The sequence below is a fragment of the Protomyctophum parallelum genome (genome assembly GCF_964188405.1).
Source record: "Protomyctophum parallelum genome assembly, chromosome: 16".
In the NCBI taxonomy this organism is placed as follows: domain Eukaryota; kingdom Metazoa; phylum Chordata; class Actinopteri; order Myctophiformes; family Myctophidae; genus Protomyctophum; species Protomyctophum parallelum.
In genome coordinates this window covers 10,665,124-10,686,638 of record NC_139711.1, presented here as the reverse complement: position 1 = coordinate 10,686,638, position 21,515 = coordinate 10,665,124, and the positions used below count along the sequence as shown (strand labels likewise).

The 21,515-nt window shown below is 41.5% G+C and overlaps 1 protein-coding gene across 1 annotated transcript; it reads left to right on the top strand.

Moving 5' to 3' along the window:
- The first annotated feature begins 519 nt into the window (after nt 1-519).
- fmr1 (fragile X messenger ribonucleoprotein 1) lies at nt 520-20,405 on the top strand. The gene is made up of 15 exons (XM_083785619.1): nt 520-914; nt 2,593-2,645; nt 2,764-2,857; nt 3,153-3,224; nt 3,609-3,757; nt 5,795-5,888; nt 6,746-6,862; nt 7,764-7,934; nt 8,442-8,520; nt 8,789-8,904; nt 9,231-9,317; nt 9,440-9,704; nt 10,048-10,248; nt 11,808-11,887; nt 12,772-20,405. The coding sequence occupies exons 1-15, from the start codon at nt 864-866 to the stop codon at nt 12,991-12,993; spliced, it is 1,851 nt and encodes a 616-aa protein (XP_083641745.1). The 5' UTR covers nt 520-863; the 3' UTR covers nt 12,994-20,405.
- The last annotated feature ends 1,110 nt before the right edge of the window (nt 20,406-21,515 follow it).

Below are 21,515 nucleotides of genomic sequence, written 5' to 3'. Positions count from 1 at the left end.
TCAGGGGCACTGCTACACAGTAGTACTGTACTGTACTGTACGTACTGAATGTACTATACATAAGTACTATACAGTCAGAGTCTGGTCTTCTTTTAGGCCGCTTTGAGTTATATAAAACGGGTTGAACCGGTTCAGTTCTTTTCTCCCGCCTAATAAAAGTATGGATTAACTGGAACCAAAAAATGACCACCATCAGGTTGACGTTCCAAGAATCTAAAACAGAAGCAGTTCTAGAAGAACTAAAGTTATTTTTGGTGGAAAAGGGGCCGCCTTACAGATGTATAGCCTACCTGTATGCTCGGGTTGTGTTGGGTTTATTGTTGCTATACATTTTACACAAGAATATGTGTCACTTCCACAACTGTGTAGCCGCGTGTATCCTGTTGGTTTTGAACCTTTGAACCTTGGCTTTTGAATATTTTTTTCCCGAAACCTTTTATTTTGGAACACAACATGGACCGGAAACGTCATGTTTACATTCCTGCTGTCTTGACAGACTGTTGTTCTGAGAGACAGGGCTGCAGAGGAGGGAGAGATGCTCTCCACAGCAGCTTGTTCATCACTATTCCCATAAGAATCAATGAAAACGACGTTACCGAAAGTCAACGACGTGCGTCAGTTTCGTTTAATCGCAAACGCGGAATTGCAAAAACACGCAATACCGAAACACAAAAAAGACAAGCGAGCAACAGGAGAAACAGTATTAGCTATATAAGCCGTGGCCTATTATTCACGCATATAGCCAGCAAGCTAACTCGCAAATCCACTGTCTGAGCCCCTTCGCCTTGGCTAGCATTACGTTAGCCAGCTAGCTACCTAGCTACCCACATAGCTAACGGTAGTTAGCTGGTTAACTGGACGTTATGGACGAGCTAGTCGTGGAAGTGAGAGGGACTAGTGGGGCTTTTTACAAGGTAAGATACGCATTGGAGCGCTGTCACCAGACCCTGCAATGTAGAAACACTATCAGCTAACACCTACCTATTTAGTCGTCTAGCTGGGGAATCATTGGGCCTCCCATAGCTGCCTCAAGTGTGCAGGAATCTTTTAAATAACGCTTGATCTGTTAGCTGCATTGATGCTACACGTTTATCCTCACTTATGGTTAACTGACCAATGTTACTGTATAGATGACACATGGATTTCTGCGTTTGTCATGATCATGTTAGCATGCAGCACCTTTGGAGCCTGGCTGTCATGCATGCAGATTGCAGAATCAGCCAGCCTGATATAGAAAATACCTGTCGTATTTTGAGAAACCAGTGAGCAATAGTGGGATGTAATGCACAGTGACAAGATCAGTTATGTATGTTAATAATTCACCTACTGCTACTAATGGTTAGTGCATCGATTTTATTTTTTTACTACTAAAGGCTGTCAATTTTATGAGCTGATCTGCCATCAATAGCCACCTGTTCTGTTATGCACACGCATTTCACATTGCAGAGTTCAGATTTGCAGGGTCAGCTAGGGTGAGTGGATAACTTATCTCTGGATCAGTGTTGCACACATTCATAGTACCTGGAGTAATTTTGGGGTTGTCCACAGGCATTTCATCAGTCGTTCAGATAAGCATTACACACATACTTTCTCTGACATTCTGGGTGTTTGAACAGATAACTTCAAGCCTACTTCCCTAACGTTAAATATAGTCTTATATTATACATGCGTTATTGATAGTTCTTGATAGGGTACATACATGGCACGTCATGTATGTATGTGGTGTGGTGTTACCCAACAATGTAGCCTGAAGCCTCTGTTATAAGGAGGTCTGTCTGTAATATGCGCTGCACTCCATATGTATCCTACCTCCTGAGGAATCTGTCTGTAGCTTTCTTTGTGTGCAGGCAGAAAGGTCTGTAGCAGCACAAATCTCTTGATATCATAAAAATGATGTAAAATAGGCTCTGACAGATGAAATTGCCAGCGAAAAACAAATTTAGTTCATACTCGTTGCATCTGCATCCATCAATCAATAGGAGGATACTGGTACCCAATTCTCCTGTATCTTTTATCTTAGCTACCATTATTGGCTACATTGTCATATTTTAATATATGTAAGTAAGCTTCCAGTGGCAACCATCCGGCTGCCAGCCGAACAAGCGCTGAGCCATGCCTGTTGCCACTTGCTAGGCTTTTCTGATGAAACAGTCCGCCACACAGGATTATATTTCAGTGTATATATGACTGCTTTGCACTCCGCTGCTGCTACACTGTCACTACACTGACCGATGTTTCATATTTGCTGCCAACTGGAGATGTCTCACCTGCACGAGGGTTGCAGGCAGACAAGAGACTATACACTCAAAGAACTATCTGCTTCTATTTAAATCAAAATGGCATTTTATAGCGTTTATTTTATGTTTTATCCATGCACCTTATCTTTCGTTAGGATATTTGACATATCTGGTCCATTTTCCCTGTTTGTTTGTTTCTCTATCCTTTCTTTTTTATTTAACCCTTCTTTAAACTGTAAGTGACGGGAGCATGTACGTCCGACAAAGAACTTCACCCACCTTTAATGCTGTGATGTGACAATTGAGTTGAATCTGAATATAATGTGTTGATCAAATTGCGTTTGTATTTATGTAGGCTTACGTGAAGGATGTGCACGACGGAACAGTAACTGTTCAATTTGAAAACAAGTGAGCAACACACACACACACACACACACACACACACACACACACACACATACATACATCGCATCTTTCTCTATTAATGTGAGCATGCATTCATCTGTGTATGTGTTGTTGTTTACAGTTGGCAGCCAGAACGTCAAATATCTTTCCAGGATGTACGTTTCCCTCCTCCAACAGGTGTCTGCAAAGAGATTAATGAGAGCGATGAGGTGGAGGTAAGACTTATCCATCACTTTAAGTAATTACCTCAGAACAAATGCTGTAGTCCAAGTGACACAGGAGGTACTTGGTTTTCTGTGATATTTCTAGGACCTAAGAGATAATAAGTGCACCACTTTAGTAGTTTACCAATGATGGCATTTTTCATTCATTTGGTGAAATCAAAATCTGTTTATTGGCCGGTACAAATCTAACCAAACATTTTAGAGTATAGTACACACGATATACTCTATGAGGCTTCTTGGCTTTGTGTTTGAAATTAATGCACAGTATTTTGCCTCTGTGGTCTAGGTGTATTCCAGGGCCAATGACAAGGAGCCTTGTGGATGGTGGTTGGCAAAGGTTCGCATGGTCAAAGGAGAGGTGAGGTCTGCCTTCCATGCTGTATCCTGTTGTTGCACCGCACGTGCGCAATGCTTCCTTTTTCAAACTGACTGGTTGTGTTCAGGGGATCTGTGTGAGACTATGCACGCCCATAACATTAAAACAAGGATGACATTACTGTTGCAAGGATTTGTCAAGGATTGGCTGAGAAAAGAGGTTGATTCTGTTGAATATTTTTCTTTCATCTTGGATGGGAGGGATTGAGTACTGTCACTAATACTATGGCATCCAGAAACACATTAACCACTAAATGGAGTTAATACTATCGTAGTTTTAATGTTTCTTGAAACTAGAAACCGTTAGGGGTCACAGTCTGTCATCAACCCCACAACTAACCACCTCTCTCTCTCTCATCTTCTCTAGTTTTATGTCATAGAGTATGCCGCGTGCGATGCTACTTTGAATGAAATTGTCACACTGGAGCGGTTACGGCCAGTCAACCCAAACAAACCAGCCTCCAAAACCACCTTCCTCAAGATCAGACTGGATGTGCCTGAGGACCTACGGCAGATGTTAGTTGGACTGACTCACACACACGTACACGTGCATGCACACAAGAGTTGGGAATTTGATAGGTTGAACAGTTCTTGAGATACACAAAAAGCAGATACACATGTGCACTTAAAGATTTTGCACATTTCTAGATGGATTAACCAGAGAAAATAGCAGATCTACAAGCTATTGTAGATCTGCAAGCATTTGTGATGTGTTAAGAACTCGCTCAGTACTCAGCTCAGCGTTTGTTCAGAAGAAGTAGTCTATGATTCCATAAGTAGTGTACCTTTGCCACCCGCTTCGAATGTTATCAACCGATAATCACCATTGGGTTACTTATCACTCGCAGTAGTAAAACGTATTTCTAACCTTATTCTCAGTAAAACAATATAAAGAACACAAGAACTGCTGCACTGAGCGGTCGGCGTGAGGTCTGCGTAAAAAAGCGAGGGCGAGATGGATTATGGGCGACCGTACCTATTACCATACTGGCTGCGATTAGGAAACGCGGAAGTGAAATTACTGCTGCCGAAGCGAAAACATTGTGAAACTTCGTGGCCGGTTAAGACTGAGGTTAGGGTTAACGTTACGGTTAGAGTTAGGGTTAGTAATAGTCTGACAATGCGACCAACGGACGTCTCTGCGTTTCATAATCGCAGCAAGTCGTCTCCAGGCGAGCCTGCTGGCTCGATTGCATTCTAGTGATAAGTAACCTACTGGTGATTATCGGTTGATTTTCATACGAATCCGTTGCCTTTGCAGTGCTGAATAGATTATTTTAATCGGCAGATATGATTGCTCAAGTAGTAGAGGAAACTGAACAAACAGTCAAATGATATGATTGCTCGCAAGGACCAGGGCAATTCTCATGTTTTTTTAATATACTATGAGAAGTAAGCTGCAGGGCTTCCAAAACATGTCCAGCGAAGCTTCAGTGTAAAACAAAATTACATTTGGCCCAGCCCTAGCACACACAAAGATGCACATGTGTGTCCATATACAAAAATACAGCAGCAAAGATCTCATGCCCACTGCCATAACACCATTTGCCCCTTGGTACATGGATACACAAGGTTTTTCCAACAAATCCCTTAATGAAATAAACTGCTCGATCTATCGGGCACAGCTGAAGAATCTCACCAGCTTTTTTTAGGTCTAAGCAGGCAAATAATTTTTTTAATTGAAGAAAGTACTGGAAGCAGCAGATTGGGTAGATCTGCTGCAGCCAAATGTAGCCGTCATTTTAAAGTAGTGTTTGCTAAGTGGGAAGTTAGACACAAGCAAGAAAGTCAATCAAGATAGAGAATTAACACCTAGTACATTGAAGAGAGCACATACTTATTAACACTAAAAGCAAAACTGGAAAAGGTAAGATGTGCAGACGTCTTTTAAAAGTCCGTGATTTCGAGTCCCGAACCTCTGTACATTTCTCCATATCTCAGAGTCATCAATTACAATGTTGAGCAAAAGTGCTGGAAATAATTTCCCTGAACTGTCCCAGGGCAGGCAGTGATGTGATTTTTAAGGACTTCAAAAAGAGCACTAACAGAGAATGCTGCTTTACCTAGCTTTGTGTTAGCAAATGGAACCTTGAGGATCAGGAAGTCACTAGAACGGGTTTAATAGGTACTTGGATTCTGATCCAACATAGAGCAAATGTAAGGGGGGACCATTCCTGAGATGGCGAAAATAAATAAATACCAGTGCTTATCACGCCTCTCGGACAGAGAGGATAAGCCTGCGTTCCCATAGAGTGTACAATGATGGGTACCGTAACTGTCACCGGTGACCCATCTTAGGGCAGAATGGTACATTGTGTCGAGGTGCTTTAAAATGGATGGAGCAGTAATCCTGTAAATAATGTCATGGATAGACTTCCTTTCTCACTGGGAAGTTAACTATGGAGCATACAGGACTGTTATCAATTCAATTCAAAGGGCTTTATTGGCATGAGAAAACATACGTTTACATTGCCAAAGCAGATATCAGACTAAACTATTTTAATTGAACCTTTTTTCATGTAACTGTCTGCTTCCGTGTGCTTGTGCTGGTAGGTGCTCCAAGGAGTCAACACATAAAGACTTTAAGAAGGCTGTGGGAGCATTCAGCATCACCTACGATTCAGAGAAAAAGCAACTGGTCATCCTGGTAGGTTATATTTGCCTGTCAACAAAAATAGCCATTTGTTCCTTGCAAAGCACACACAAGACTATAGCAGCGTCATTCATTATTATTATTTCAGCAAAATATAGATACTGTCAAACAGTGGGTCTACTGGGAACTGGGGAGTAATAAGCTAATAGATTTCCCTTGTCGCTGCTGACCTCTACTGGTTGGTTTGTTAGGGAGGGACTAGCCTGAGCTAACGTGTTAGGTTTCTGGTCTAGAGGGGCGGGTCGCGGCTGAGATTTGCGCACGCCCTGATTGGATCTCATCGATCTGTCCGTCACCCCCGGCCCCTCCTCTCCCCCTAGTGCAGCGCTACGTCACATCATTTGGAGCGACGCCCACCCGGAAGGGTTGACTCCCACTTTTAGACCAGAGCGGCCAATGCGTTCCTCCAGGCTTTCAATTCTTGCACCAACAAAAATGAAAGCCTGGTACCGAGGCTAGGGAGGGACGGGTGTAGATGAGCGTGTCACCTCTGGTCATCAAGCAATTTAATACAATGCCTTCATCAGTGAAATAGGTGTAGGCTGAAGCCTTAGCTTATTGAGCCTACCCTTTTAATGTTTGAATAACTATGAAAGATAAGGAAAGTACTACATGTGACACTGCCAGTTGCCAGGTTCTTTTCATCTGACAGTGAGTGGAGGACATGCTATTCCTCTGAGCTCCCCACTGCACCCTGCCTGACCAAATGAACACGGACAATTGTGTTCGTTCAGATGCCCAGTCAAGCCAAACAAGCAGTTTATAATGTCAAGCCCATGGTAAAATATCATTGGGTAATATGATATTCTTTGCATATCATGTGCATTTATGATAGAATTGATTGATTTCAGTCGGTGAATGAGGTTTCAACGAAGAGAGCCAATATGATGATTGACATGCACTTCAGAAGTCTCCGCACCAAACTGTCTCTGATGCAGCGGAATGAAGAGGCTAACAGGCAACTAGAGGTACACGCACACACTCAAACACACACACACACACACACACACACACACACGCACGCACGCACTCAAACACACACACACACACACACGGCAAACTCTTATGCAGTACTTTGCTAGAAATCAGAATACTGGTTACGGTGAAATATTAGAAATATGTTTTGTTTAATTAAAAAAGTTACACAGTATGACTTAAACTATAATTATTTAAGGAGGACATCTCCCTTCTCCACAATTAGAAAAAGCGCTGTGAGCTTGAATCCATTAAGATTTTATATTTGATCCGCCATGGGGCTGCCCCTGACAGTCAAGTGCTATGATTCTAACAGGGTTCTTTTTTTTCGCCTGTTGAGAGATTTTAATTAACTTTTTCTCCACATTCCCAAAAACCACCCCAAACAAATTATTCCTTTTTCTTTTCATTTCAATGTATAGTTTAGCATTATACCGAACAGTGTCAACTTAGTTTAAATTAAACTGGACCTCCAGTAGGTGGACTTCAAAATAAAATCTGTTGGTATTTATCAAACCAGTTTGAAATCTGCCTACTTTTTTGGAGGTCTATGAAGCTCTCTTAATGAGGGTCGAATGCAAGATTTTGGCTAAACTCCCATTTGTACGATTTTTACGAAACCTTGACCTACACAATCTACACACTCGTACCTTCTCTTGCCACCTCTGTTGCAGTAGACTGGGGAGTTACTGTAGTGTAATGGCACTCCAATATGATCTGCCCACAGTAGTAGTGTGTTGCAGGTATGAACAGTCTGAAGGCAACGTTAATTAGGCATGTCCGTCAGAATGCATGCCTTTTTGTTTAGTATTTATTCTTACAGCCTCTGCTCTGTCCTTTTTGTCGTCTTTGTGCTTCCTTTTTGTTCTTTCAATCGCTCCACTGTTTCCGTAGAGTTCGAGACAGCTGGCGTCAAGGTTTCATGAGCAGTTTGTAGTGAGGGATGATCTAATGGGTCTGGCCATTGGGACCCATGGAGCAAACATTCAGCAAGCCCGTAAGGTCCCAGGAGTCACCACTATAGACCTGGATGAAGAGACCTGTACCTTCCACATTTATGGAGAGGTAAGCTAGATGGATCCATGCATATATACTGTGTGTATATATATATATATATATATATATATATATATATATATGGTGCAAAAAAAAGATTATTAACGAATAGATTAATCGCGATGCCATCATGAACGATTATTCATCGATTCACAAAGTTCAAACATAGATTATATAATGTATTTTTGAGTGGTGCAACCACTCCCTTACGGAGCTATGTGTGTGGCTGGGTGCCTGGCTGGGTATGAGCACGAAAACCGCATGGTTGTTTTTCACCACCTGTGCACAACCTAACGCACACACAAACACACACGCACGTATCAACTGTATAATATGCTAGTAGAGGGTACAGTTACGGGGGACCACCACACGGTAACTGTCATTTCTCAACCGTTTTGGACACGGGGCAGCACGCCGGAACCAGGCCGGCACCCTGGAACAGGGTCTGTTTCCGAAATAAAGGCACCATCCATAAAGACACAAGCTTGATTGACATTCAATGTATTTCTACTTCAGGATCAGGAGGCTGTCCGTAAAGCCAGGAGTTTCTTAGAGTTCTCTGAAGATGTCATCAAAGTTCCTAGGAACTTAGTAGGTAAGAATCCTGAAATTACTTCATTTCGTAATCTGAAGGTTGCCAGTTAGATTCCTGGCTCCTCTTGGCATAGTATTAAAGTGTCACACTTGAGCAAGACACTTTGGTGTGTGACGAGGTTGGTGCTTTGCATGGTTGCCTCAGCCATCGTTATGTGAATGTAATTCTCATTTTAAAGCGCTTTATAGGCACTATGTAAATGCACCATTTAACATTTATTGACCATGACCACTTGTAACACTGTATTCCCCCTTTTCCTGCCCACCAGGGAAGGTAATCGGTAAGAACGGGAAGCTGATCCAGGAAGTGGTTGATAAGTCTGGTGTGGTACGGGTTCGTATCGAGCCAGAGAGCGACAAAAAGCCTGCAGCTCCAGATGACGAGGTCAGTAGGACTGAACTCAGCCATCACAAATGTATCTTAGCAACTTGTCGGCAAGTGTCTGGGCCATCAGCTAGCAGCGTCTCAGCACAACATCCCAATGGCTGTTGTCATTTATTATGTTTTTTATTTGTGTAAAGTATCTGAGTGAAGAGTTTGACATTACATTTATTGTAACCGGGATTAGCAGGAGTGCTTTAATTAGTGTCGCACATCACTAGAATCTGTATCTACTCCATGAGAGGGGAATCCGTTTCATTCACTCAATCGCTATTTAAACAACTCTGATGCCACTCACTCGTTATTTCTTCTATCTCTCACTCTCTCAGGGATTGGTTCCATTTGTGTTTGTGGGGACCAAGGAGAGCATTTCCAATGCTAAAGTACTGCTGGACTACCACCTCAACTACCTCAAGGTTAGCGTGGACACCCTTATATTCCTAAGACAAATTTGCAATAAATGGTGTGATATCTTGACTAGTACACAGAGTGTTCTCTCACTGTATGTGACTACATGTTGCCATGTCACTTTGCACAGGAGGTGGACCAACTTCGTCTGGAGCGTCTGCAGATAGATGAACAGCTGCGGCAGATCGGAGGGGGTGGAGGTGGAGGGGGCGGAGGAGGCGGAGGAGCGGGGTCCAGAAACCTTAAGGACAAAACCTACATCTTTGATAACGGCATGGGCCAGGGTATGGGGAGGGGTGGAGGAGGAGGTGGTATGGGTGGAGGGAAGCCTTACGCTGGAGGTGGAGCAAGAGGAGGCAGGGGCAGAAGAGGAGGGGGAACGGCTTTCGCCTCAGGTACTGTGTGTGTGTGTGTGTGTGTGTGTGTGTGTGTGTGTGTGTGTGTGTGTGTGTGCACGTGTGTGTGTGTGTGTGTGCGACTGTGCGTGCATGCATGCTCAGGCCGCATTGTGGCCTGAAAATCTATTAGCGCTGATCAGAGCACTCTGCAGGTGCAAGATCATGAAAGACAATAATTTAGAAAATATGCAAAGTTATTAAGTTAATATACATTATTTCCCTTGTAACATAAATGTGTTAATTTTAATTATTATTAAAAATGCCTGCAGTCATAGAGATGTATGCCTTTTATAATATAAATATGTATGTTGAATGATGTTTAATGTTTAACCTTCCCCAGGCACCAACTCGGAGGCCTCCAATGCTTCAGAAACGGAGTCCGACCACCGAGACGAACTCAGCGATTGGTCACTGGCTCCCACTGAAGAGCTGATGACAGGAGGCGGGAGCTTGCCCAGACGTGCAGACAGCAGGAAGCGAGGAGGAGGAGGAGGAGGGCTGCGAGGTCGAGGAGGGAAAGGAAGAGGGGGTGGATATAAAGGTGTGTTGTCAGTTCTTTATTTCTTTTTAAGTAGTGGTTGTCATCTGCTTTTTTCTTCTTTTTTTACGGTAAAGTCAGGCAAATGTATCTATTACTTATTGCTTGTTACTCTCCCTAAATGAAATTGCTTTATTTATTATAATCCCTGACAAAAGTAACCACATTACTCATACTTTTCTTTTATGTTACTTTCTAAAAGTCAAAGGCATGCTTAGCACACTGGAGGACAGACCTACCACAGCAGAGTCCTGCACGGGTCTATTTCTGACAACCCACATCTGCCTGTCAATAATCATATTTGAGACCGACACCCTTGACCGTCACCCTTGATTATATCAAAATACAAACTAGACGGTTAGCTCAACCGTCTGGGCACCTAGGCTGCCAAGCCAGCCGGACGGCGTGCCGCGGGTTCGACTCCCCATCTCTCTCCCCCTTTCCTGTCTAATCACTGTACCCTATCAATAAAGGCAAAAAACGCCAAAGAAATATCTAGACCGATAGATCTAAAAAACAACTAGACCGGCCCATCAACGGCGTGCTATGTTAAGTTACATAAGTTATGTTGTTTGGGCAGAAACAGTGCTCTTTGATTTGCACAATAAAATGTTACCCACCCGTGTTTAGTAGTACTGGCCGTCCCCCTGAACTTATAAAAGTATATTTTTGCCCCTCGGATATCCATGGGTACTTTTTAACTCTGCTACACAGACAATTCACACACATTTTAAATTGCTGTGCTTTATTAAATATAGTAAAAATTATTATTATACTCTTAAGTCTTTCTCTACCAGGTCCCTATATGTACCCCCCAGCTATGGGATGTTATTTTCTAAGTCTGTATATATACGTACCCCCACATATACTATAAGGTGTTTGAGCCCCAGAGCTGCTGATCCGCAGGCATTGATCCGGTTGCTATGCAACGCCTCCGTCACCAACAGCTATGGGACGTAAAAAATCCTCTCCGTTTACCTCCATTCAAAGCAGGATTTTTAAACCTCTATTAGTCAGAATTCTAGGGAGCTGTCCTTGGTGGATCTTGATCCATACAAAGTTCGGATGTCATTTGTGACATTGTACCGCATCGCTCCGGACATGTAAACATTTCTGGCGAAAGGTAAACTGTGTGCGCGGGTGCAGTACTTAGTTTAGACAGTTTTTGGTTTAGACTAGTCATTGGTTAGACCAGTCATTAGTCCTACAACTACAACCTATCTCAAACCCTCACCATAAACGTAACCTCCCACAGGACAGCACACCTAAACCTGACCTTAACCCATGTCTAACCAATGACTAGTCTAAACTATTAGACTAGTATGCACCCTGTGTGCGCTAATGCTAGCAAATAGTCACAGTAAGCGTTTGCATGGGGCTGCAGGGGGGAGGAAAGCGATCCTGTTAAAGTGAACGAACAGCTAGCGACAAAATAAATATTTAAGAGTGTACTCAAATCAGAACTTCTCTTCTGTCTCGTCTCATGCATTCTGATCCACTAGTTGAGCATTACTCCAGAGATGATACCTTGGTAACTGATCTCATGTGCTTTCCTCATTTAGGAGAGGAGGTGCCGTGGAACGAGATGAGACCCCGTCACATCAGAGACCCCAAGACCAGGACACAGGAAGACTCACTACAGGTGACACATCACACAAGCATGCACGTGCACACACACACACTAGAGACCAGCGGATGAGCTTTTTTGTCACCTGAATCCGCGTTTGCATATTAATAATCCGCCCGTTATCTGACCGCATTAATTAATTAATCCAATTTATAAATCCGCACGACCCGCAATCCGCTGCGCAGTGAAGCGTATACAGTATAGCCAATCTACAAACTCACAACGCGTCGCTGCGAAGTGTTGAGAGCTTGTAGATCGGATATTTATACGTACTTGTACAAACAATGTATGTCACTCACCACTCTCTCGACAGTTCACCAATGTTACGTAGTGGTTGTATATATCCATTTCCATGGTAACAAGCCGTCCACGTTCTCACATATTTTCATACAGCATATCCAGCCGTCATCGTCAGGGTTAAGAACTTAATCACTCCCAGTCCCACACCAAACGTATATTCCTCCCTTCTGTTTTACTTAGTTTTAAGTTTCTCTCAGACTCACTAGCTGCCTGTTAGCAGCTTTAGCGTAGCTGCCTGTAGGAGACTACTGTGTTGTTGTTTTGCAAGGAGGACCCAACTTCATAGGCGGCTAATTTGTGCCAGATGGAAAATTATGTAATATTAAAATACTACTAACGCACGCACTGCGAGATTTGGTGCGTTTGAAAAGCTATAATAAGCTTATAAATAGATGCCATTAATTTATTTCCCGGAATTATTTCACCCGCGGTTTATCCAATATTAATTTATAATTTATAATATATTTTAATGACCCAAATCCACCCTAAACTGCGGTTACCCGCGGCAACCGCGGCTAAATCCGACCACCCGCTGATCTCTAGTGGGAACCCTGTCCTCAACTCTCTGACTCTCTCTCTCTGACTCCCTCTCATCTCAGATCCGCGTGGACAGTAACAATGAGCGAAGTGTACAACATGCGTCGGCCAGTCGGAGTGTGGGAGGGGTACCCGGCTCCTCCTCGCCCGCCTCCCAGGGGGCCGTGGTCACAGGGTCAGACGGACCCTCCCGCCACCACCACCGACCAATCAGAGAACGAGGCATGAAGAAAGACAAACCGGACGGAAGCCTCGCTCCTCCACTGGTGAACGGAGTGTCGTAAATACACACAAATGACACACAATTAAATGCTCAGACACACACACATTCAGAAATCCATACAGACAGCTTTGTCGTCATCCATTGTAGTGTCTGGTTCTCTCTTTCTCTCTGCCTCTCTAATACGCAGGCATACACTCAAGTCTCCACTGCTTCAGAATGACTCTACATTAATGACATTTTTCTAGGGCCAAATATTGGTCTACTCTGATGGTCTGGTCTGATATCAACTGATCTGGTATCTACTGGTCCACTCTGGAGTGAACATGGAAAAAGAAGCAGTGCATTGTTTTTTTCTTTTTCTTTTATTTTTTTAATAGAAAGAGCAGGATGGAAATGAGAGTCATGAAGCAGAATTGTTAGTGGCACTCCTAAAATATGTTTACGAAGTTAACTCACCATTTCAAACGGCTGTGGAGCAAGTCATTGCTATAGCCAGAGGGGGGAAAAGGAGTAATATCTGCCCAATACAGACGTGTTAACTGCATGACGAGCAGTGAAACTGAGAGAAAGGACATCTTCAAAATGTGTCTCCTGTCTCATGTATTGCTGACACAAAGGTTTCAGTATATTGTTTAACAACATTAATTGTATAACTTTGTTTGATATGAAATCTAAACCAAACCCCGGGCATGAACTTTTGATGTTTAAAACACGCGAACATTGCCTGGTATAGCCTTTCCCCCGGTTCCACCTAGTGCATAGCTGGCAAATCTGCTTCTTCAGATTAGGATTGGGTTTGACAGAGGGGCACACATCAAATCTGCTCCTTCAGATTAGGATTGGGTTTGACAGAGGGGCACACATCAAATCTGCTCCTTCAGATTAGGATTGGGTTTGACAGAGGGGCACACATCAAATCTGCTCCTTCAGATTAGGATTGGGTTTGACAGAGGGGCACACATCAAATCTGCTCCTTCAGATTAGGATTGGGTTTGACAGAGGGGCACACATCAAATCTGCTCCTTCAGATTAGGATTGGGTTTGACAGAGGGGCACACATCAAATCTGCTCCTTCAGATTAGGATTGGGTTTGACAGAGGGGCACACATCAAGTGCTGCTCCTTCAGATTATAGGATTGAGGGCGATAGAGCGACACACATGGTACATGCGTTTTTGTCACTCGAGAACATGGAATGGGACAATGATGTTGGTAGTGGGACACTTCGATTGGCCGAAAAATATTTTTAACCAGCAGTAAATCCAGCATTACTACACTTTCAAAAGTATAGAGTATTCCCTTTTTGTTCTTCTTTTTAAGTCCTATGATTTCTTTTCATGTATAAGAGCCTTCTGTCATGTAGTTTTCCTTATCTTTTTAAGACAGTCCTGTCATTCTCTTTCTCCCCCCTTTCTCAGATATGCATATTTTCAGATATTTGCACATCCTAATAATTGGCCTGAATTACGAGATTACCTTTTATGGCAAAGGTATCACATTTTTGTAATCGATGCATAATCTCAACGTTAGGCACTTAAGCATTTTTTTCTTCAATCTAGTCTTTTGTTCTAGTAGTCATCTCATGTAGGGACCAACATGGAAACTGAACTTGACTAAAGCAGTGTTTCTCAACCAGTTGTTCAGGGTCCAGAAGTTGGGTCATAACATTTTCTCACAGCAACACAGAGGACTTTCATGACAATACTGGGTTATTCTACCACATAAACCCTGGCATCCCTATTCTGGACTTGTCCAGAACCGTTTGCAATGACCATTTGCAAAAGAATAGGCGAACATTCTGAGAGAGAATTGTTTCAGAATGCTGTGTGAGAATGTAAAACTGCTATTTGGGTTCTTTGATGTACGACGAACTGAACGAAGTATATAGGGTTTAAGTTCAAGAAGTTGTGGCTCTTGAACCAGGAACCCTTACCCAATTTCTAGAAGCTCTGAATCCAGGGGTTTGAGGTCACACAATCTCATTGGCACCCTTCCACATACACAATAAACCAAATGCTAAACTTCAAATCTAACCTAATGCCTAAACACAACCATTTTTAACCGTATACATAAACTCAACCATATATAACATAATGCCTTTTAATTGCAATGCAATTTTAACTTGATATCTGAATTTAGGTTGGTTTGACTATGGCTGTCGTTTAATTCATTGTGGGCATGATGCCCACAATGAATAACAATAAAATACTATAAATAAAGAGAACTACACACACATACAGTATCAGGGCAGGGTTTCTGAGAGTGTTCGTAGCTCTTGAGTATATTCTTTCCGAACTGAAACGGAGTGCTTTCCCTCTCTGTGCATTAAATGTGTCTCGCCTAACACATTCCATGTCTTGAACAAAAGGAGTTTTGAATAGTATTGCGATATTTTCATTTTCAAAAACAAATTTGAGGCTCTGCAAGAAAAGTATGAGATGATATCAAATTATCAATATCTTGTTCATCTATCAAGTGCTACGTGTCATTCCTGTAACGTGGGACACCATATTACGTTTTGTGGATATATACAACCCTCTTGCACGGCTAGAAACTTGAAGAGCTCTAATTAAACTGAGTACACATTTAAGCTACGAATGCTCAGGGAAACCTAGCCATATTTTGTGTGACCTGTGCCTTTAATCATGTAGCTGGTATCACAGACCTATACGTCTAAATCAGGGAAGACCAGACTTTTATGGAGTGGGTGCATAAAGATGACATCATAGTCAACGTGGCTTGAACCCGAATGCAACACAACAATTCAGTGAAATTACTTTAAAACTGCAGTTCTCATCTCTTGGAAACTCAGACGTAATGGTAATGTCGTCTTCTACCAGAAGAGGACTTTGGCCATTCACTTGTTGTCCTGTCCTGTAGTATGTCTAAACCGAATAGACGGCTAGAATGAGAACTCGTTGTACTTTGGGCCCTCCAGGGATGAGTAGAGAACTACAGATATGGACAGTTTGTTCTGTGGGAGGTGGGATGTCATGTCTCCCGTCCAGGAAGACACTGTATTTAAGCACCTTGTGATTGAAACTTCTGGGGTTCTTTTGCCCTGTACTGTCAACTATTATAGGCCTACATGTCTTACCTGGTTCAGTTATGTGTAGTAGACGGAGTGACCTTTACAGGAGTGGATTGATCTGGAGTGCTAGATTGACATTGACAGCACATATCGGAAGCCATTTTGTGGCTCCAACCATCTCGCCATCCTCCAAACTCGTGAATCTTTGTTTGTGTGTAATAAGACAGGGGAAACAGAGCTCGGAGTACTAAATGAATAATGAAGAACATTTATGAGTAGATGAAAGTATTTTCAGTGAATGATCAAGGTTCATCTCTGTTAAAGAGCAGCATGTCCATCTGACCTTTGGGATATGTGCATAATCTTGTGGTCTAATACGACCCAGTCAGGTTTGGACACAGAGGGGAGAAGACGAGCAAGGAGATTGTTATTTTATTGTTTTGCATATCTTGTAAATGTTCTGTCTACCTGGAGTAGTAGAGTAGTCGGCAACAAGTAATGTTGTCTTTCTTTCTTCTCAGTTGATGAAACAACCATGAAATAATTCAAGGGGAAACATGGGGGCAGGTGCGCAATATTAACTTAAGCTGGGGGCGATGTAGCTAACAGAGTAGTGACAAATGAAAGTATAGTGTGATAATGGTTCATCAAAATGTGGGGGAGATTTACCCACGTTAATCCCATAGAATATCGTGTTTACTGTAGTTTTTGCATTGCCTGAACAGAGGTTACAAAAAGAGACTGCTCTGTCGAAAACACAATACATCATGAAAAGGGCTTTCGGAAATTAATTTTACATTTCAATTTCAAATGTACCGGTAACAGTGTCAATTAATGTGGGAAGTTGTCATCTCTTTCACTTGATGTAAAAATGTCCCACAGCAGATTGTTTGTGGTCGCTATTTTGCTATCACTCCTTTTGTGTGAAAACAGTGCATATACCATCAATAGAACATAAACAGCATAGGGTTATTATTGGATTGTAAATGATGAAAAGGTTTAGGGAAATGGGGGCGGGGTTGCTTACTGTATATAATGATGTCATTATTTGTTTAATGAGAAAAAAACCATTTGTACTATTGTTTCAAATTGAACTTAAAACGTGCACTTATCCTGATATTTTCTCTTTGTGTTTAATATTGGTTAAATGCTAGCACTCTTGGTAGTAAACTTAATGATGCGTGAAAGATAGTAACCTCCTTGTTAGGATTGATTTTAAGCTGTATTTAATTTCGCCCTGGGGCCCAAAATGTATTAATTATTTTGTTAAATGGATACCCACCATAACAAAACGCTTAGGGTGAAAGTAACCATTTTGTTCAAATGTACTCGGAGTGGATAATGAGTGTTTTGTTTCTATTTTCTTATTGTTTGCTAGGTGTTGCATTTGAGTTGTGTATAATTCTCAAACTTTTAAGGGAACATGGACTCTAAAATTCCCTTTTTATTTAGGTGAGATCTAGGAGGTTTTATTTTGCAGTTGCACTTGTTGGCAAATTACATTTGTGTGCAAGTCCTACTGGAGAATAGTGTAAACTAAATTCTTATAGTTCACAGAGAGGATCGTGTGCACATCTTATGCCTGTATTTAGGCCAGGTGCTGGATATCAGGGCGTGAATCAACTTTAAGAAGAAGGAAAAACATCTGCACATTTGTTTTTAAGCTCCAAAGACTTACTTTAATATTATTAAGTCGTTGGAGCTTATGTTTTTTCTTCTTCTTAACTGAATTCTTATAACATACATGTCAAACATATCTGTCCGCCTGATAGGTGGACAGAAGTGATGGGAACAAGTCTTTTTAAAATATATACCAGTATGTGAGCGTGTGCGTGTGCGCGCACACACACACACACACACAATACACACAGTGAGATTTTAAAGGGATCCTCCTAAGGTCATACACAGTAAAATCCTCTGTACATTTTTCAATTTGTACAGTCTCAGAGTTGACCACTTAAACCCTATACTTCGTTGACCGGAGCCCCCCCTCTTTCGCCCTCTCTACACCAAATATCTTCGCTGAAAATAATGAACTTGTAGATCTGCTAGGTTTTCCCCAGAATAGGGACGCTAGGTTTGTGTGGTTGAATTAACGGTACACTGAGGATTTTACTGTGTGGAGCATGCTTTGTCCACTACGACGGTGCTTCTTGATGACTCACTGTGGCCAGGTTTCTCTTGTGGGTCCTCGGGACTGGACTCCTTAACCAATGCACTGAAGGACCATGTTTATACTTTGAGTTGAGATTATAGAAAAAGAACAAGATTCCTACTTTAACCACAGATCTGTAGAGTATGACCAATCCAGTTTTCAAGGAATGGTATGATGGTGATAAAAAAAAAGTATATATACATTATATATACATACAGTAGTGTTGAAGCCTGTGACATATTTTCAGCCATTACTGCCGATCAAAATGGGGGCGGGGGGAAGCAAGTGCAGAATAAAATGTATATCACAGTATTGTTTAATCTTACTTATCACCTCTGATGTTTAAAATATACAAACAGTACTTACTGTTTTACTAGGCAGGCTAAAATATTTCCAATTTAGAGAAAACGGGCAGCAAGTGGAACATTTTGTTTCTTGCAGCTCTTGTTTGTGTGTTTTACTCTGCTGCCAAACATCAGGTTCGAAATATTTGTAAGAATTACAAACAAAAAATGATTTATAGCTGACTCAACTGCTGAAATGTAATGTTATGTCTGAGTGACCAGCTGTCATTTATGGTTGGATGAGTTTGTTTCTAGCTTGGATTTCTTTAGGGGTAAAAGTGAATTAATGAATTTGCGCAACTGTGCAACTGTCACATTATATGGCTGTTGAAATATATTGGAGATCAGTTGTAGATTATTTTATATCACTGGAACCATTTTCATGAGCAAGGTGAAAAAGTACAGGGGACTGCTGTATTCTGATAGACTGCAATTGGAAGGATTGGTATTTGGTACAGCGCATCAATGCATTTTACCTTTTGACAGGAAAGGAGATTAGATTACCAGTTAATCAGTGACTTCCCTCAGCTAACTGAATATAATACTGTCACCACCTTCTTTCCCCCCTCCATTGATATCAAGTGGAAACATGAACAATGCAAAAATATACTGTACCTGATCATAATGTTCTAATGTCATCTGGGACACCCCACCCACCAATACCGTGAGCCACTGTGGGTTGCCACTTGTAGCTTAAAATCCAGTGGTTAGGAAACCAGGTGTTATTGCTGATACGATGGCCACAGAAAGGCAGCATATGAGGATCATGATTCAGGTCCAATGGAATTTGGTTGTAATGTGCTCTATTTTTCCAGTGTGTTCAGGAGTGAACATGCCATGGTCTCAATAAATCTTTTTCTCTGGCACAATTATTGAAAATTCACAGTCCATTGCTTTTAAAATATGTCAAACCAGGACATTTCCAAGAAGGTCTGCTATGACTAAAAGAGTGGATTAGTGAATCATCGACGCTTCAGTTCAATCTGAACTGCTGAAAATGAAGTGCCCAACTGACATCGTGTTCTAACCCCCACACCCTGAATACAAACTCATGAAGTTGAAAACCAAACTTCCCATATCCCCATACTGACCAGCTCTGCCATTTTCAGTAGCCATGTCATTGAAGCTCATTTGTTGAAATGCAGTCTTGTGTTGCCTGACGATCGGCAATATCCAAAGCGTTTAAAGACATTGGAAATTGTTTTTTTTTCTTAATCTATCTTTTTTTCCCTGTTTGTTGGGAAGTTTTAATGAAACCTCAGCTTTCATGAATTGTATTGTCCAATTCAGATTTGAGGAAAAAATGTCATGTAAGATGACAAAAGCAAAGTTTAGCAACTATGTATTGTGATATTATTACACAATTAATATACTGTAGGTGTCGCTCAAATGAGTGAGTAGGAATCTCCTCTTTCCCACCGTGTATAATACTTAAAATGGAGTGGGTCAGTTCACAATTGACCCTAATGCTCTTACTACTCACACTAGAGGCCATTGTGCCTCCCTTCCAATCACATCTAATAGTCATTGAATGGCATGTGCAGACTGCAGATACAAATTTTAAGGACACAGTATTTCCCTGTTGTCTTGGCTGAACCACCACTGACTTTCTTGAGTAATTTATTTCCAGGGTGTATATAAAATAATAAATTCAAAAGAAATGCACATGCAGACTGTTTGCTAGAGCATCAGAAAGTTGAGAAAGGGAGATATTTCTGTAGATACTGTTATCAGGGTAGTTTAAACAAAAAGCTGAAAACCTTGTGTGTCTAATTCAACTGCACTTTTTGGCAATATTTGTTTTGTTTTTTTCTTTTCTTTTTTCCTTTGTATATAACTACTAGCATTGAAGCTGTTTGGGGTCATACTACGTTGACATTGTCTGGTTATAGTGCAATATATTTTGTATGCAAGCAGTTTCAATAAATAAAGGTTGATCTTTCACTGTTCTCTGTCTGATTTATTTTCTGACAGTTTTATGAGATTGATTGATATGCTTATAGACAATGTTTATGTACAGAAAATACATACATTTATACACCACCATCAAAACGCAAAAAAGCTCATTTCTGTTGCGGTCCCTTGGGGACAAGAACCAACTGACTCCAGGCAGAGAGACCGAGTGGGAGTGAGTTAAATTATACATTTTCTTTTTTCTTTTAAAATATCCTGCCACATTAATTTAGGATACAGTACATTTATTCTTTGCAATGCATAATCAAACTATGACCAGTTTGACCACATGGGGGAGTTATAGGGCTGAATAGTGAGCTGGGGCAGAAACCATAGTTAAAATTATTCCATATCAAAAACTAATTTAAATGAACTCAGAACTTTTTTTTCTTTTTTTAATCCACATCTAGGTCTCTCTCACCCTTTCCAATTCCTTTGTCTGGCTCTCATTGACTTACATACATTATTTCAATTAACCTCCCCCTCTCACAATTCTCCCCAGACATTGCCAGTACAGTGCTGCAATGGGTTCAAATGTTTCAACAGCCTTTTTGATGAATGCAGAAAATAATGATCTGGGGTTAACATGAGCCCAATGAATCGAGGCTGATACTGTATGTGGTTTATTCAACTTACATTTTAATTGTGTGTGTGTGGTCCAAAAATCAAGTCAAGATTTTTTTGAGATTATCTTTTTGAACAGAAGCATGAATATCAAGCATTTGTTTACTACTGAGCTCATTTTGTAAATTTTTCCAAAACCCCAAAGTTTCATTGGAACCCCCGCTCTCCCCTACCATGAGGTAATTTCTGGGTTGGCCTACAAAAAGACTTCATCCCTGTAGTACTCTATTCCCCTCTCACTGACAACCCCCACTGTCGGGGAGGGTGTAAACTGTAAACAACCATGTGCCTCCCCTACTTTCCATATGCTTGTTTTGATTTGAAAGTGAGGAGTTTCCCCCAGCAGAGCCTAAGGCATGCTAGGGTTCACTGTCTCCCAAATCCTCTCCCTGCTAAACGCCCAAACAAGCCAGTAGGAGGCGCTAGTGCAGAGGTAACCTATCTGAACACTGTCTAGACTAGAGCACCAGGGCATGC